General features: G+C 33.2%; 2 protein-coding genes across 5 annotated transcripts in view; both read left to right on the top strand.

Annotated features, from left to right (window-relative positions):
- Positions 1 to 6,922, top strand: part of RB195_025868 (uncharacterized protein) — a gene marked incomplete at both ends in the record, with an annotated part of 23,579 nt that extends 16,657 nt beyond the window's left edge. The window contains 10 exons of one of the 3 annotated variants that reach the window (XM_064214196.1): positions 2,186 to 2,373; positions 2,450 to 2,541; positions 3,108 to 3,178; positions 3,346 to 3,492; positions 3,572 to 3,713; positions 3,781 to 3,961; positions 4,240 to 4,371; positions 6,419 to 6,481; positions 6,538 to 6,586; positions 6,859 to 6,867. In XM_064214196.1, the coding sequence (XP_064070076.1) occupies positions 2,186 to 2,373; positions 2,450 to 2,541; positions 3,108 to 3,178; positions 3,346 to 3,492; positions 3,572 to 3,713; positions 3,781 to 3,961; positions 4,240 to 4,371; positions 6,419 to 6,481; positions 6,538 to 6,586; positions 6,859 to 6,867 (1,074 nt within the window). Of the gene's footprint in view, positions 1 to 2,185; positions 2,374 to 2,449; positions 2,542 to 3,107; positions 3,179 to 3,265; positions 3,284 to 3,345; positions 3,493 to 3,571; positions 3,714 to 3,780; positions 3,962 to 4,239; positions 4,372 to 6,418; positions 6,587 to 6,858 lie in introns of those variants that run through there. The other 2 variants (XM_064214194.1, XM_064214195.1) reach the window with 2 other exon arrangements.
- A 5,666-nt stretch (positions 6,923 to 12,588) lies between these two features.
- The window catches only part of RB195_025867 (uncharacterized protein), a gene marked incomplete at both ends in the record, with an annotated part of 18,127 nt that continues 12,213 nt past the window's right edge, over positions 12,589 to 18,502 (top strand). Inside the window, 10 exons of one of the 2 annotated variants that reach the window (XM_064214193.1) lie at positions 12,589 to 12,621; positions 12,756 to 12,862; positions 14,753 to 14,844; positions 16,581 to 16,701; positions 16,772 to 16,907; positions 16,966 to 17,119; positions 17,232 to 17,383; positions 17,991 to 18,077; positions 18,166 to 18,322; positions 18,420 to 18,428. In XM_064214193.1, coding sequence (XP_064070073.1) covers positions 12,589 to 12,621; positions 12,756 to 12,862; positions 14,753 to 14,844; positions 16,581 to 16,701; positions 16,772 to 16,907; positions 16,966 to 17,119; positions 17,232 to 17,383; positions 17,991 to 18,077; positions 18,166 to 18,322; positions 18,420 to 18,428 — 1,048 coding nt within the window. Of the gene's footprint in view, positions 12,622 to 12,755; positions 12,863 to 14,533; positions 14,638 to 14,752; positions 14,845 to 16,580; positions 16,702 to 16,771; positions 16,908 to 16,965; positions 17,120 to 17,231; positions 17,384 to 17,990; positions 18,078 to 18,165; positions 18,323 to 18,419; positions 18,429 to 18,502 lie in introns of those variants that run through there. The other variant, XM_064214192.1, reaches the window with a different exon arrangement.

Raw genomic sequence — 18,502 nt, 5'->3', positions numbered from 1 at the left:
TTTCTTCTTTCTTTGACCTCGACTTTGGAGTAAGAGATAGCTAGGCAGAGTTTAAAAATAAACAAGATCACAAACAAATGAGAATTTTAAAGAAAAAAAAACATTACACTGGAATAACCGAATGTTTACGATTTTTTGGAGGAGGCGCGGAAGAAGTTCTGAGCAGAAAAATCCACAAATCTTTTTTGTTTTTAGATGAGCTAGAAGATTCTATTTTACTAGGAAATCGTTTTGATTTATTTTTTCAAACCACAATGCAAATTTATTTCTCAATAAATATTTTATAGAGGTGCAATTCGGGTGTCGCATACAGCGGAGACAATCATCGAAACGGATCCACCTTGTGGAAGTTCACAACAAATAGATGTCGTGGATTTATGATAACATTCTCGTCACGACGTCTTTTCACCTCTGCCGACCTCGCTTTTTGCTCAGCTTCACATTTGACTTCAATTTTTTCTAAAAAAAAACTATTTAATACACTTGATTTCATTTTGTTTACTTTTACAATAAACGCTTTTCACGTAAAATCCTGAAATAATACTTTGTAATGGATTAGTAGTGAGCTCATTTGTCAGAACATAAAATTTTCCCCAAAATTCTGAACTTTGCTACTTTGAACAAAAAAAAATTGCCAAGCTCAATAGATTTTCTATGAAATGCTGTTTTCTGGAAGAAATAGGGAAGTCAAGGAAGATACTCAGTGTGTTCTGCCCTCGATTAGGCACACTTATCGTCCATGCTTTTCAGATGGGCATTTTTTTATAGCAGATTATCTGAAGGTGGTAAAAACTCACTTCTGGAATAATTTCCCTCCTAGAACTAGTTTGAACTACAAATCAAGATTTTTCCAAGGCAATTCGTCTAGTAATCTGAACTAATCCAGGATTGAGTTGCTCAGAAGTTCTTAGCTTTTGCTCGTTTTCTTATTACGTAAAATAGGTAGTAGTGGAACGAATCCTTGTTGTAATCGGATGATTGATGAATGTTTTAAGAAAGAAAAGGATAGTTATGAAAATCTTCCAAGATAATGGACATAAATTCAATTCTTTGCCGGAGTAAATAAATTCTATGTCGTCAAAACAACTATAATAATAAATATAATAATGACATATAATAAATGAATAAATAATTGACAAAGATAATAATAATAATATGTAATATAATATATATGATAAAGTGGCTGTAAAAGAAGGTTTTTTAATCGGATTTAATGGAGCACATATATAATTTTGAAAGTGACTTAGTTTCCTAGGAGGAACAATCCTTGTTTGAGATGTGCAACCTTTCACAGCAAAGCTTTTACGAGCTGATAACATGGGTGGAGGCTGTTCGACTCTTCAGCCATCATTACCGCACCGTTTTACAATTATCTTCGGTTCATTGCTATAAAAATACTTATACAAAAATTCTTAGCAAAATAATCGAATAATTTGTTCTCTGACAGAGTTGTAGGTAAGTGAAATTTGAAAGTAAATATGAGCAACAGGTCCAGCACGTTAAGTTTTCAGCTGGAACAATCCATACCAAAAATGTGGGTGCCTAATTTCTTTGTTTTATTAGAATACCTTCAAGTTACTTTTTTTAAAAAGGCTCGTGATTATTATTTTTTTGTAGTAACAATCCAAAGAAAAAAAAACAAAGAAGACAAACTATTAAACATCAAAATAGTCACTATTATACTTCTTCTCACAAGTAGATTAACAAATTTTTCAATATTTTTTAAGAGGAATTCAGTTATTTGAGGCGTCAATTACATTTTTATTTTTACCTCTAAGATATATTTATTTATTAGTAACTAGAACTATTTATCTGTTTTTCAAACGTTTTTTTTTAATTATCAGTGAAGGTAGTAATGTTGCCTCGATGTGAATTTCCTGTCATCCTCTGGAAAAGAAACGCAAAAAAAAAGAACACAAAAAATCATGTTCAGCAAATTTAGTGTTATTTGAAACGAATCGAATTTATTAAAATTAAATATCGTAATGAATGTTATACAGCATAGTTTTATTACCATCATCACAAATGGCTCACTGGTCTGTTAAAATTTAGAAAAAAAAAAGATATTTTTCAAGGAGAAAAAAGAAAGAGAAGATGCAATAAGAGAAAGTAGACCAAAGTCCGTATATTCATTGTTTATCTGTTGCTTGTTTACATATTTTCCGGTCCAAGTATTTGATTTTAGAAAATGAGCAGTGATGAATTTCGTGTCGTTAATGTACCATCCTCATCGAACTCGACCGGATATATTTCATCCAAGGAAATGCTTATGAATTACATTAGAAATTTGAGTAAACCGGAACTTCGTAAGCTTTTAACACCGGTACGGGAAGGTCTACTCACGGAAAATTCCGTTCTTCACATGAACACACAGTAAGGAGTATTTCTTCTATTTTTTTGCTGGATGCTCTTCATATGATCCTCATTGCAATCGAATATCCAATTCCAGAAACTTCTCCGTAGATCACGTTGTAGTACCGATAACCATATGTGATCTATTGGATGAGCTCGGACCTACATGGAAAAAATGGATACATATAGGTGAATCATCGTTAGCGTTCCATTTGTTTTCGCGAACTATTCGAGATTTTATCCGGAGAATTATTGATTTTTCTTCCATGTTACTGGGAAGCAAGCGGGTGTAGGTGATCCAATTATAGAGCGTAAGCGTTGATAACGTTATCAACCGAATAATTCCTGAGATCATGTGTCATAATCCGTTTGTTGGCGAACGCCCTGATGCATTGATATTTTATTTTTATTGATGTTTGGTCAAAGATAATCAAACTAGGAGATCTTGCATGGATTCCTTTGGAAAATGCAAGGAAAAGATCCTCACTAAAGTAGATCTATCCAATTTAACGTTTAAGGTCGTATAAAAAATACTGTAGTTTTTGAGAAATATCCCTGAAAAACTGATGATCAGCAGTTTCTCATATATTTTTCACTGTTTTTTTTTGTTCAAAATGTTTCATCGCATAGTCCAAAATTCCCGCTCAATGTAATCCGAGACCTAATCTTATATCCTATTCCTAAAGAATGTTAATTTATGTCTAAATATTGTCAAAAAAAGCATTTCTCTACACAAACTCAACGAACACTTTCAGTTCCTGATCTGACCTCATTCGATCCGCTCAATAACGGCGATGAAACGTATCGAAACATCCATCATGACGAGGTTTGCTAAGCTGGATTTGTTCCTCTCACTTTTACCATCAATCCGGTTGGATATTTTAATCAATATTCACTATTGGCCTCGTTTATTATGATTATTCCCACGCTGGTTAATATTTGTGACTGTTTTGTAAATGACCACTTCTCCTGAGGTCCATTCACTCACTTTAGCACATCCCTGAATATAAATTACTGGATTATGTGCATGACATGGACAAGCATCAAAAACGATCACTGCTTAACCTCATCCGTGAAGGAATCCTCACAGATGAATGTTTCATTAACATAACTGACGCATCAACTCCAGAAAGACTTCAGGTACATAAATTCTTTTTAATTGCTTCTAAAAAAATTTTTTAAATTGAAACAGTTCTTGCTTTCAAACCGGAAATTTAAGGCACCTATTCCAAGGATTGTAGAAGCGATGAAAACAGCAGAAAAAAATGTCCTTAGTATGGATTGTAAAAAACCGCTTACATTAAGGATTTTCTATGCGAAACATTATTCTTCTGCTAGTTTTCAAAATCAACATAAAGCAGGTTGGAAGAGGTTTATGTCTAGATTCGTTCTTAGCCTGATTAGTTTTTTTTTTCCGGGAAAATTCAGATCTGGATGTTCGATCATTGTCAGCTGGACGTTTTACAATGCCAATTTGGTATTCTGCGTTATTTTTTGTTATGACTTTGGGAACTTTTGGTTCACATATTTGGTCACAAGTCACAAACTATACGGATATGCAGGATAGTCTTTCCCTAACATTGCCTACAATTATTCTTGTAATATCCAGGTACGAATTTTTTTCTTTTGAATTTTTTTTATAAGATTTGAATGCTAATTAAATGAGAGCAGTGGAACGTTAGATGTGCTGTTGGTCAGTGGAATTCAAGGACCACCAATCCTGACAGACGATACAATTTTTAAAAATTTGTCAAATCAATTATAACCTTTTTAGGATTATTCCACATCTCTTCACTGCTCATTGCTCTCAACTTCTCGCTTTAATTTTTCCCACTTCATCTTTTTGGATTGTTTGAAATATTTAAATAATATTACGCGAAATTTCAGCCTTCTTATTGGTCTCCTTCTCTATCTAACAATTTATATGGTAGGATTTTTATGCTGCTGTGAAAATAATTTCTCTGGCAAAGGACTTGTGACCGCTGATCTCGACTACTCATCAATTTATATTCATTTTTGGTAAGTCATTTATAGGGGTTTTTTTTTCTCGCGACGAATTTCCGCATCAGTTTCTAATGTTCCACCTCACACCATTGACAATTCTTGTTTTTTTTTTTTCTTGCTCAAAAGGAAACCGGTTGTTGACAAACAGAAAATACCAATCCTATAAGGTTGGAAGAAGTTTTTTTTAGAAAGTGATTTGAGAAGCAAAATATTATAGTTTGTTGTCTCAACTACATTTTTTCCGCAGTATTTGCCGCGACCGGTGATCTACTGGAAAAATCGTTTTTCGTCGTGTTTGGTCCTAGTCACCTCCGCGGATGCTCACCACTTCATAAAATCAATTCATAAAATCCAGAAATAACAACTTATTTGGATTGTGCTACCAGGGTCCGGTAAGGTGAAAGCAAAGCAAACGTCTATTTAGACAAATATTTTGCCTTCATATCCTCTTCAAATTCGAAATTTTCGTGAAAATTCCGAAACTCTGGATCAAAGAAATCCTAGAAGCATGCTTTTATTTTTTTGAGGTTTTTTAAAATGCTTTTTTGGACGGGAAGACTCTACATTGCACTTTCTGGATTAAATTTCTCCTGTTAGTAACGACAATGCGTTAATAATAGTTGATGGGATTGTTGTCCTTATTTTATTATATTTTCTTTTTTTGTGATCAGTTGTCTAGGATTCCTGTGATCCACATCAGATGCACATCTCCTTCCTTGAATCAAAAACTATGCCTTCATTTAGCTTCACAATCTGAGAATTTGTTAATCTTACGTCGAAGAAAAAACAAAACAAAAAAACATCTGTCTAGATTGATAGAACACGACTGATCCAATGTTTTTCTTAACTGGATTGATGCGATGTTTATTTAAACACGAAACGCCACTGGATGATTCACAGCTTTTCCGCATTCTGGAATTTTTTCCTACTGATGCAATTTCATGTTATCCATGTTTTAATCGAATAAAACAAAAAAATGAAGGCGTTAGATTGCAGTGCGCTTGGAAATCATAATCCGCTATGAATTTTGAGGAATTTACTGAAGTATTCTAACATCAGACAATGTTTCTGGAAGAGCGTTCAGAAATTACAGAGGTTCTGGGGTTTCAATATATGTAAATAGTTCTCGGTAGTTACTATAGAGTACATAAGATCTAAAAGAATAATGATGTTTCATGCAGCCGCATAATTCGCAAAAAATAAGGATTTCCTCTTCCATGATCATTCAAGTTACAGGAATTGGGGGAAAGATTGCAAAATCTGTTTTCAGAGGGCTTCCTACAGTAGTTTTTTTTTTCTTTAAACGCAGAAAGTGTGCAGAAGAATGTTTCCGTTCCTGACACGAAAGAAAGCACGACTTGTACATTAATATAAACGCATTCCAATCGTAGTGATTTCTGGCTTTGTATCCACAATTCTCAAAAGTTCCCTAAGTCTGGTATCAAATTCGATAGAGTTCTGAACCGTCAAAAAAAAAGCTCTTGCAAATTATTTCTAATAATATTCTGCTACCTTTAAAGCGTCAATAGAAAATGTACCATTGTTATCAGATGCATCTCTTACATCTCCCCTTTTCCACGAAAATTGAAGCTGCACTACATGAATGCCCGGATTCTTCAACGACTGCTTGCAAACCATCGGCACTGCACTCCATCTGGCGCCCCTTTAAAAACTATAATTGATAGGCAGCGAGATAACGTATGCAGTGAGATGACGCGCAGTCTTAGGAAATAAAGCATAAATGACTGTGAATTCAGTGTGAACGATGTTGAAACAAAGTGACAGATTACAAGTTGTGGATTCCCATCAACGAACATCACGTTTCAGAGAATTTTCAGTCGCGGCGCGCATCCTATTTTTGGTATCCAACAAACAGGACGCGTTCATGCGGACATTGTCAAGGGCACAGACGTAGGAAGAAAAAACTATAAGATGCGAAAATAGAACTCAGACTAGCTGGTTTTTACTATATCGCTGCTCTATTGTATAAGACTAGTATCGATGAATTACTATTGAAGAAAGATTTTTCATGCCCTAATTACTATGTAGTTATTATTTTCAGCGAGTTGAACCAGATAGAAAAGCGGATCTATGCAACAAAAGCTATACAATTTATTCTATTATGGTATACAATGATTCTTGCAATTTATGCTAATCTTTACGAGTTAAATATTTATCCAGCACTTGCTACTGTTCTAACGAATGGTTTTGGATTAATGCTATTTGCCAGGTATGTTTAAACACATCAATATCAGCAGTAGCTTTAGGCGAGAACTGGTCCCCACATGGCTTTCAAGACTTTGACAACACTAGATAACGACTACAATTCTTTTATTCCGTAGACACTTCGTTCGCTTCCTAGTATAACTGGAATTTTTTCATCTTCTTTGTGGTATAAGTATACTATGATAAATCCATAGAGATCTATGAGAGAACCAGTTCGATCTTTAGAAGTAAAAAGTTTTGGCGGTATGCTACACTGAATATAACAATTGCTTCCAGAATTGCTGAATTCTTCCGACGATGTCGACGAACAAGAAACGGTACTGCAATCGCAGCACGATAACAATACGATCAAATTTTTATCCGGTGCTAGTATATTTACTATGTAGTAAACGTTGTAAAATATGAATTAATTTCACTACTTGAGTAATTATTTCCTGAAACGTGACAGTATCTACCATAACCATAGTGGGAAGAGATGGATTTCATTGAGACTACACGAAAAAAAAAAATCATTGCATGTTTAAGTGTTCATTCAGAATTGGTGTCTTGTTCCCCATCACTCACTTCAAAACATTTACAAGTGGGAGGCTACAAATTGTTTTTGTTGTGCCGTTTTTTTTTTCCCCACCCTCGTTACGTACAAACACTTGTGAGCAAAGTGTGCGTTGAGCTGCACGATTTCATCTCATCGTACACGGATTGTAGTGAAAAATTTGAAAAATCCTGCTTACGCATGGTTAATTATGTATATACCGTATGAGGTTAGTAAAGATTTACGTAAACTTCCTACGTGTCGTTTAATTCCCTCGAGTTTCTTTTTTTTTCGTGTAAATAAAATCACATCTATAATCCTCTTCAATATTTTTTTTCCCAATTTTGTTGCTTATTAGCTGTAATTCTGGACATCTAAAAGTAATATCCTTGTTGTAAGTTTTTAAGTTCAAGTTTAAGTTCAAGTTTTTCACCGCAATCTTCTCAGATAAAGTGAAAAATGAAAGGAAATTTTGAAATCCACCGAACATTCTTCATTCTGAAGCGTATTTTATTGTTTTCCAACTGTTCGTTCATAATTCGTGGATAATCGATTGTTTTTACATGAACACAAAGTGAAAATTGTCAGGCTCGGAACTGGTTCATAGCTGGTGCTGTATGATTACCATTCAATTGAAGATTTGATTGAAAGTAATTCATAAAATTGAAGGTGGTTAAGGAATGAGATGAAATTTTTGAAGAAAAATGCTTACGAAGAAAACTCATCATCGTTTATTTTTGTTCCCTATTTGATTGATTGAAGCAGGAAACTCGTAAACGAAGAAATAATCGACGAATGACCTGACGAATAGAACGCATCAATAACAGAAGCAAACTTCCGGATCTACAAGAGAAAAAACAAGAAAAACAACAACAAACAGAGATGGTGATAAACGAAGTGATGAACGAAGAAAAAAAGACAATTTCAAATGAACTTCTGATAAAAATCGGTTCTTCTTGGGCAATTCACGATAAAGGTCCCGTCAGGAAGCTCTTATTGATGAAATGTAGGAAGATTTCCATATCCTTCTCCATGTCTACTTGCTGTTTATTTTGATGGCGCAGTTTTTTTTTTACAACTGTCAAACTGCATAATCGTGCTAACTTTGCTACTTTTGCTATCTTATCGGAAAAAAATATATTTAGGTCCGACACAGAATTCCTAACGAGCATTTCTTCAACAAAAAGTACCAGAAAAAGGATCAATTCTCTGGAAGTGTTTGAATTTCAAAATTTCCTGATTTTTGGACAAAACGTTTTGATTTCGGAAGCACAAAAGATTTCTAATTCTATTCTAGTGAAATCCACAGAAAAAATTCAAGATAGCAAATTTTGTCAATAAGTTTATATGTTGTGTAGTGGTGAAAAATTCCGGAATTAAAATGTTTGTTTATAGATTTTGAGGATTTTTTCTATCAGATACGTAACAAACAAGCATTTTTTTAAAACATGAAATGTGCTAAATGGAATAAAACTGTAATAATAGTACTGTTATGCAATTACAGTACTTCTGTCAGTAGTTGTACACCAGCAGTACAAATATCTTTGAGTGTCCTACGATGACCTCTGCCTATCGTCCCTGTGTATGTGTGTGTGTGTGCACACACATACAATACTAAGCATGTCTTGGATGGTGTAGTTATGAAATTTCTTTTTCGGATCCGGGGAAAAAATTGTTTTTCCTCGACCTCGATCAGTATTTTTTTTCTCATTTCGATCAACATTCTTCTACTACTGTATAACACAAACGTGATCGGACGGTTGATGTTTGATAGTGAGGGATGAGAGGGAAGCAAGGCTTGTCAAACAATCTAATCGCTCTCGCTCTCAGACTCGTCGCAGCCTCTTCAGGCTGCACATTCACCGTTCTTTCTCACGGATGGCAGTTTAGTTGAGATGATCTGCTGACAATGAATCAATATCCTATATTTATGTATGGATGAGAAATTTTTACAGTGATAATCGTTGTGCGATATCAAGATTATCGAGACATCATCAGTTTTATGTGCTCGTTATTCGTGGATTTATTTTTTTCATGAATCATGGTAAGTACATTGTTATTTTTATGCTTTTGTTGATGTACTTGACAATCGATGTGTACATTATTCTTTTGTTATTCATAAGGTTGATACGATCCAGTTTTCTCTCAAGTTTCATGATTACACATGTGATCCAGATTCCGGATTCAAATTAAAATCCATCACCGTGAGGCTGATGTTTATTGTTTACTGTTTTCATATGTTTATTATATTATGCTATACTCTATGCGTAGTCAAATTTCGTGCGTGTTGAACCACTCGTGGACTCGCTTTATGACTCACAATGATTCGCATGAGTTCAGGAATAGTGCTTAGCCAACTAAATTTTGAATTCTCGTGTTCCGTAAAGAAAATCTTTACTGGATTTTCAATATTTCTACAAACATACTTTTAGCATCGTAGGTGATAACAATTTTTCAAATGTATTAATTTTTTCCTGAAGAAAAGAATTCCTAAAATCTCATTCTATCTGATTAAATGTAAAATTCGAACGGTAGCACCAGCGGCACCAATCTGTACTATCGAAAAATCTTCTAGTTCTCAATACAACTATGGATTTTCCTTAATTTTTATCCTATAAAATATTCATAGCACATTTTTCTTTCCAAGAAACGATATCCATCAATAACCTGCGAAGAACTTGACAACGTTGTTGGTTTGGGAGAATTTCAAGGAATGTTACTGTTCTGTTCCACATGATGGATTTCGATTTTATTTCAATTCACTTCTTTTTTTTTTCTTTTTCATTCTTTTTTTCGTGATGCTCCCAATTTATCAACTACTTGGAATTCCTTAATACAATTTTCAGGATTTTTTTTATCGATACGAGATATTTTACCAATCGATTCTGTCTTTTTAACACTTTTTCTACACATTGTACCTTTTATGGATTCATGCTAAACTTCTTTCTGATCTTCCTCTACTCTATATTTCCTCAATTTTCCTTCTTCTATTTGTTGCTGCTCCTTTTTTTGTTTTATTTTTCTAAGTGCTTTCAGAAGGCAACATAGATCCGTGAGGAATTCCCGCTTAGCCATGACATGTGAGCGCTGCCAGCTGGTGAGTGAATTTTTACAATGATATATTTAAAATGTAATATATATATATATATATATATATATATATATATGTATATATTCCTTATTCTAGATTGGTTTTTTTGACATTTTTTTCCATAGAGAACTATTATGGGAATATTTTGTACCTCTTCTCACTCAGTGCATTGCTTTTCAACTATCAAATAAAGAGAAAAATTCCTTTTTACTTGCATATTACAACTCTATTAATTAATTACTAGAATACTAGTAATTAATTAATAGAGTTACTAATTACTAGAATGCTAGAGTAACTAGCTAATTCTGGTAAAATACAACTTTTTAACACAGAATTTCCTTTCAACTGACTAATATTAATTAACTAATATTTAATGTAAAAGTAGTAGATCAATGGTTGCTGCTAGAAGACAATATTATTATTTGTATGTTTATATTTGTTTATTGGTATAATATTTGTGTTATTTGTATTGTACAAAATTTTGTATGTTATTGGTAGCGTCGGTAGTTCTGGAGGAATGTAACATTAACTGTTTCCGAACCCAGTAATTTCTTAACTGTTATGGAGACTAAGGGAAATTTTTTGTGGAATTGGATCCGGATAAGTGTCCAGTTCAAAACTGTGGTCATAGCAAACTGTGACACGGATTATAGAAACTTTTAACGCAGCATTTTCACAAAAATTATGTCAAAATTTGAAATCATTGAAGTTTTTTTTTGTGTGAAATTTTCCTCTTCAACTATACTTTATTATAATACTGATGATTACTTTTATTGATTATTTACTAATTCTTTGAAACATATTTATATTCATTTGAGTTGAAGGGAATTTCCCTACGAAAAAAAGAACACCTCTATTTCAAAGAAAAAGAGCTAAGAACATTCCAGGAAAAAAAAATCGATCTTCTAATGTTCTCTAACATATTTCCTTCTGTTTCATTCCTTCCAGAAATATGAAAAAAAAATGCAGTTACACTTGAATAACAGCTGGGAAGTAGGACATATTAGCTGTATATGAATGGTTTTTTTTTAAATTTACATTAATATGAAATTAGTTTCGCTTAGTACCTCATTTTTAACTGCATTATGAGTAATAATTCTTATAATTTTGTAATATTTTCGGTACTATTGTGAATTCCACCACGAATTATGTTACATTTCAACGAAGCTGGCGTGGTACGAATAAATGATACCAGTCGGATTATTCAAACTACCCGAGGTCGGACACCCACAGCATCGTGCGAATAGTTCGGGCGCTGACTTATCCATAACTACATACTTACACCCATATTGAAGTTGAACATTAAAAGTTATTCTCATAAAATATTAAGAATAACTATTTCTACTACTTCACCTACTTTTATTACATTTTTATACTTCCTGGATAAACTCTTATCACAATATCCTAATAGCAATAATAGAAATAGAATTATATAATGAATACTAACCCGATACCACTACCCGAGTCGAACGTTTCTCGCTGTACGCTGTTTTTTTTTTCTCGGATGGCGTCGATGACCGCAAAACACGCCGAGATAATGCCATTCGCCTCATAAGGAGTCTTTGTTGGTGGTTTTCTCCTCAAATTCATGGATTTTCACTTCATACTTATTCTATTGCTCTCTCTATGTAAATATCTTCTTACGTCATAAGATTATAATCGATCGTAGTCATGTTAAGGATTGATTAGTTTTTTTTTTTAAACTAATTAATTACTGGATGTAAACAAGGAAATGTGAGAAAGAAACATTAATTGCTACGTAACTGGCGTTCACTTAGACTCGTTCGACTAAGCAACACGCCAATCAAGTTTCCTTTCATCGCCAGTCCTTTATCATTTCATGTTTTTCTCCATTATTAGCTGTTTCGGAAGTGTATTAAAACATAAACGATCATTTTTCATATATCTCATATCATTCTTCAAAATTATCCTTCTTATTGCAGTTCATCCGCAGCACAATAGTACAACTATCGAATAAAAAAAACTGAAGAAACATTGATATCAAACGGCTAAAACGGCTTTCCGACAAAATGAAAAGAAATAAAACAAAACAAAATTCCATTTTCATCCCGATAGCCTTCCAATATCCACGCGAATCTCTCCACCCACATCCATACGAAAGGAATCAATAATTGCAGATAATGAAACTGTTACGGAACTTTCACACTTTCTATGTGCTAAGTACATCGTTGAAAGTGAAACGCTGAAATTCCCACGTTAACCTCCCGAAAAAAGAAGCCGGAAAACTTCTCGAACATTGAAATTCAAACGGTCATCAACTCAGAATTATGTGATTTCCTCCTGAACATCTCGCCCACATTCTTCCTCATTTCCCCTCTCTTTCTTTTTTCGCTCTTCGATCGAGATATCGGATGTTTGAACAATGTATTACCTCAGAGTGCCGAGTCACCTGAAGGTACACTTGTTACGAAATGAGAGGTTCTGCGTCTGTTAATCTGTGAATGAAACCATACTCTTTAGTGCTTTATTGTGGATATGATCCATGTTATTGAAATTTCGTGAACATATCTGACATCATTTCCTATTCAGTCGCTGCGTACGTGCCGTGAATTGCATACACTTGGCATCGATAAAGAAGGTATCGTTCAGAAAATTCGTCAAAACCTTATGCCTATCATCAATGAGAATGATGCACTGTAAGTTTTTTTTTTAATTTTAAAAAATATTTTACCTATAAATGCTTTAGATGATCTCATTTTATCCGATTCTATGGTAGTAAATCAAAAACATTGTTCTTTTCTGGATAATAAAACGTTTTATGGAGTATCGAGCCATTTGAACGATTTTACACTATGAAAAATCTCACTTTCATGTAGATGTTATTCGATATCCGAGATCTTTTCACAATATTTCCAGAACATTCCACTATAGATTACGAGTTTTTGTTAACGCGTAGACATTTTTATAGTAAATAGTGCATAGTGTTGACATATACAAAGCATTGATGGATTTTGGATCCACAGTTTAAGAAAATCCGACACCTGATAATTTTATCTTTCTGTTTATAACCAAACAGAATTAGAAAAAATATTTAATAACAATTTTTATTTATTTCAAAATTTTTCTTGTCAAAAGTAAACATGTTTCTCTACTTTTTCTTCGATGGGTTCCCTACACCTCGGATAACCGCTTTTTCGGGAACATATGGTGCTTCTTTTGCCGATTTTTAGGAAAACTAATCGCTTGAACCACTGAATGAAGAATGTTGTACCACCAGCGCACTTTTTTTCCGTAATCCTCTCATTATTTTAGCAACTTTACAATATTTGTGGATCCAGAAACATCTGAGGATTGTGAAAATAATGAGAAAGCTCTCAGTATTACAAGGAGATTAATACCTATATACTTCACATATCCTCAAATTTCTATAACTTTCAAGCATTTCCTCGACATTTTTCCTCATTTCCGGAAAAGAAACTCTAGAACATCGCTTCTTTCTTTTTTTTGTTAAATAAACATGCATCTGAAATGTATTCGTGTTCTTTAGGAGAAGCTCAAATCCTTATTTCTCCATCCGGAGCGGTCATAACTGTCCCATTTTTTTGCGATCACTTCCTAGAATACTTGTTATAGAAGTGTGTTACTACACTACCAACAAATCAACTTCATTTTATCCATAAACTGCATGTTCATACAATTTAATTATTTATATAATGTATTCGAATCTTTTATATTCCACGGAAAAAGTTTGAATTCTCGTTCGAAAACTTCGAATTGTTCTCGTATGATTCTCTAACAGTTTTTTTCCCAGTCGTAATCCTGTTATATAAAACCCCGTAGTTCTCAAGTGTGTACACCTCATTGAAACGGTGCTTTTGTTCAACAACACATGCTTAAAATCCACAATTCATAGGGATAATTGACGATTCTCGTGTTGCAGTATTCAACGGTCAATCAATAGACAGCTATAGAAATATGATTTTGTTTAAAGTAGAAGTAAACAAATACAGTTAACAGTAACTCGTGCTGCGTGCTTTGCTCTCGGGCTCAGTAAAGACGTTTACAAATCACTTGTACTCGTATAAAACAAACAGCGCATGAGATTTTTCTGGAATTGATCGATTTTTAGCTTATTTATACAGTGGAATTTTCTAATAGTGATTTTTAATGGGAATTTATCATTTTTGTATTACAAAAAGAATGAAATTAAAGGATGGATATATTTTTAAAGTGTGATATTTGTATTTCATAGCAGTTAAATAGGATATTTCGATGGTTGTTATCCTGACTTCCTGGCCAATGTCAGCTATGGATCGGTGCTTCTATTATGAAATCGTGCACATTATTTGTGCTTGCATTTCGCCTAAATGTATCGTTTATCAGTGAATCCGAAGCGATATTATGACCATTTCGCCTTATCAAATTATTCTCGACTCATAACAATGCAGCATGTGAGCTGCTTTAATATTTAGTGAGTAACTATGAGGATTTTTTTTTCTCGAAAAAAAAACCATGAAAAACACGATTAAAATCCTGAAATTTCAGTGTTTTCATTTCTTCGTTTAATTTTCTCCTTTTTTTTATAGTGGTCCACAGCCAAGTCGTGCAAATGTTGGTGTGTCACAGATTAGCGTCCCATTAGCATGGAATAGTGATCAACATTTTAAAAGTAAAGGAGGTAAGATTTATTATTGATTTATTGATTTCTTTCAACTTCTCTTTCAAATTCCTGTCATTTTGTACTGACTGTTGTACTACATGTACAACTACGGAACATGAAACCGCCATCCTCCATCCACGTATACGATTTGCATCCGTAATTAACCTAGTATGATTCATGAGTGATTTGAGTGTTCACAATCGAGATGAAAATTATATCTGCAAAAATTTGTAATGATAAATATGTTAAATGTACAAATATCTCAAAGTACAAAATGTATTATGTCACGTGTATCATTAATTGTTATCAAGGATCTTATCGCGGATTTTTTTTTTGCTGCATTTAAAACGCTTAACAGTATTGGAATTCTCCAAGAAGCTAAAGGTCATCTTTATTTTTCTGTCATTTACAGTAGCATAGAAGTATTTCGCAAAAATTTGCAGATTTTTCTTATGAGTTTAATAACTTGGAATAGGTGATCATTGCGCAGGAATTTAAATTCCTGCACAATCTGGGATTTTTCATGAGCTTACCAACATTTTCTCCTCACAACTCAGTTATATTGAGCTTCTAAGTTATATGTAAACACTAACAGAACGCCTCATTTTCCTGAATTGATCAGTTTTTTTTTCAAACATGGGCGGAAATACTCGTGGAATTTTTTGATGTGGTGAATCCACAGAGCCTGATCTCTTTTTTTTTAGGAATTTTTTTTCGGCTGGTTTACTTTCTTTATGTACTGGATTTGTTACTGCGATACGTATTCCTACGTTACGATGGTTGACGCTTCTTTGAAAAAAACAGATGTTATGCTATGTTATTGCCACTACAACGACATTACAAAAAAAAACAAAAGAAAAGAAAATGGGAACATTTGTCGCATATTCCACAAAAATATACGATTCCAGAGGTTTTTTTTCAGTCGTTGGAATAAGATAGTTTTCTTCTTTTGAGGAATAAAAAAATCTAATGCTGCAATAAAATAACATTGTAATATTATATAGTTATATATAAATATGTAGTGAGTAAGACATTCATTTAAAGATAAATTTGATCCTATAATCATCCTGAAAAATACAGGTCTGCACCTAAAATGTGCTTATCTTATGTTTGTTTTGTTTATAAAATGTACACACCTGTCATTAATCAACAGAACAAATATTTTGATGGAATGTGAGCTGCTGAATGCTGTCATCATAGATATCAATAGTGTTGCCGATTGAGACTAAAACAATTTGCTCCTCTTTTTAAAAATAAAAATAAATAATAGAAAGGGATTGGAAAAAAAGGGAAAAAAAATAATAGTACAAGATGGATTTTTTTTACGTAAAATCGAGTACAGCTAGAAAACACAGCACTTTATGATTTTGTTAAACATTTCATTATTTCTAGTATTTTATCACACTTGTAATATTGTTAAAGCGTATATTAGCTTAGTAAATACGATTTTAATCCGGAACATCCTGTCAGAGTAAACACGACCACATGAAGTGACTCGCTTTGTTTCTTAGTTTCTTAGTAAAGAACAGGATCATTTAAAAATTGATCAATAGTTAATCATTTAAAAATGATCCAATTCCTGAAGAATACATCAAAGGATGGATTTTCTAGTTTTTCATGATGGCTATATTACCATGAAACTTTTAATTTACTATTTGAAAAACATTTATTCCTAGAAAAAGTGAATAAAAAATACTATTTCCTAGCTGATATCACAGCTATTAACGAGTATCCAGAATGAACGTCTTTTCCAGAAACGCGGGTATATTCAATGTTTCTTGTGCTGCAAACAAAATCTCGTGTAGTGGATTCCCGTATGGTCACAAATGTTGATAGGACGATGACAGATGTTGTCTTTCCAGAATCGTTTATATTGTAGGTTTTACAGGACTAAATTTAAAATTTAAGATAAATTATTGTCTCTATAAGAATTTCTCTTATTTAGTGAAAGCGAGCCAGATGATTTTTGTGTTGAGATTACGTTATATGCAGCAAGAACAGATCTCGGATTATCGGATGGTGGTGGTAGCCTACGAACGAGGATAACACGATCGTTAGGAAGAAGATTTGGTGGTCAAGTTGTGAGTTCAGATAGAGTACGTAAGGAATACCTATGCACCTATCGAATAATTTTTCTAGAAGTCCAATCTCAGTACCATGGAACCTCCGAATGGAATTCGTGGAGATTCCCCTATCGGTGGGACCCATTTTAATATGTTGGCAAGAGCGTATCTTGTGCTCACAGATGCCGGTGATGAATGTAAAATCCACGATCTTCGAATGTCTGCGTTCGGTTAGTCGTTGGAGGAAAGATTATAAAATTTTACTTAAAGGATATTTTTTTATATATTTCGAGCAATAACATTTTATTTGGATCTCTGGAATAAGATAAATATATTTTCCAGCGGATTTATCCGGTCCTCCACTTTACGGTCACATACTATGTCGACTTGCCGTACAACCTTATTCCGTACTTCGACCGTTAGCTGAGGGTATGCTAAGTGTGAAACCGCTTTGTGGAGGACGTATCCTAAGGAATGTACGGACACGGCTACAGGTATCGATTTGAAATAGATCAAAATATGCTGTGTATAATCAAACGTTTTATCTTTTCCTCACACGCAGTACTCACCTCGTGTATAATACTAATAAAAATGAATACAATTACCCTTACATTTATTTTTTTCTATTTGTAGAAAGGTATTTTTCTTAATGTTTTGTATTAACATTGTCTCCATGTATCAAAAGCACAAAATAATTATTTACTACCGATTTTTATTTTTTCCACTTCACTTGTATGATACATTTATGTGATTCATCGAGAAAACCTGAAAAAACTAAACTAAAACTTTATTACAGCAATTTTTTCACACACCTGAAATTTTAGCATTTTTCCGTTTTATGGCTCAATACTATAGTCATATATATTTGTGCAGTAATGAAAAAAAGGAAGAAAATTTAAAAAATTATTCCCAACTGTTCTTCCTCACCTCTTTCACTTCTTTTGTTCTATTCCTGACATATTTTTGCTGCTATTCCCAACTTTTTTTAAATTTTTTAAAATTTTTTTTTGTAATTAATCCCTTTAATTTTTATTTCTATACTGAGTTTCTTTTTTGTATTTACGAAATGGGATTTTCCCGGATTTGTATTTTTTTTTCTAGGCTGGTAATTTGCATTGCTTTACCAACACCGATATTCATCAAAGTCCATCAGCAGAACAAACGTTATTACTTGTACCAATTACATCAGTAGGTTAAAATATATACAATAAGAAATTTCTAGATTAATTAAATAGAATCAATCTGATAAAAAAAATCGGATAAATACTATGTTTAGACATCAAGAGTAATGAATACTTCACATCCAAATACGTTACTTTTATCATCGGAAACTTCACCGGAAGTTGAAGGATACGATTTTCACATTACAGCTGAGAATTATAAAACGATGCAAGACTGGAAAAAAGCGATTGAAATGCAAATTGATGACTGTGGTGAGTTTAAAGTTGCAAAATATTCGCTCTAATTCTGTAGAGCTATCAAATTTATTGAATAATTACAATTGTTAAATTTTAACAAGGTTTTTTCCAGCTATTTGGGGTGAATTTGCCTATCGTCCCACAAAATTAACATTCGAAAAACCAACCGATCCTGTAAAGGAAACACTTAGTCGA

The sequence above is a fragment of the Necator americanus genome, chromosome X (genome assembly GCF_031761385.1).
Source record: "Necator americanus strain Aroian chromosome X, whole genome shotgun sequence".
Taxonomy (NCBI): domain Eukaryota; kingdom Metazoa; phylum Nematoda; class Chromadorea; order Rhabditida; family Ancylostomatidae; genus Necator; species Necator americanus.
This window is presented reverse-complemented; position numbering and strand designations above follow the sequence as displayed.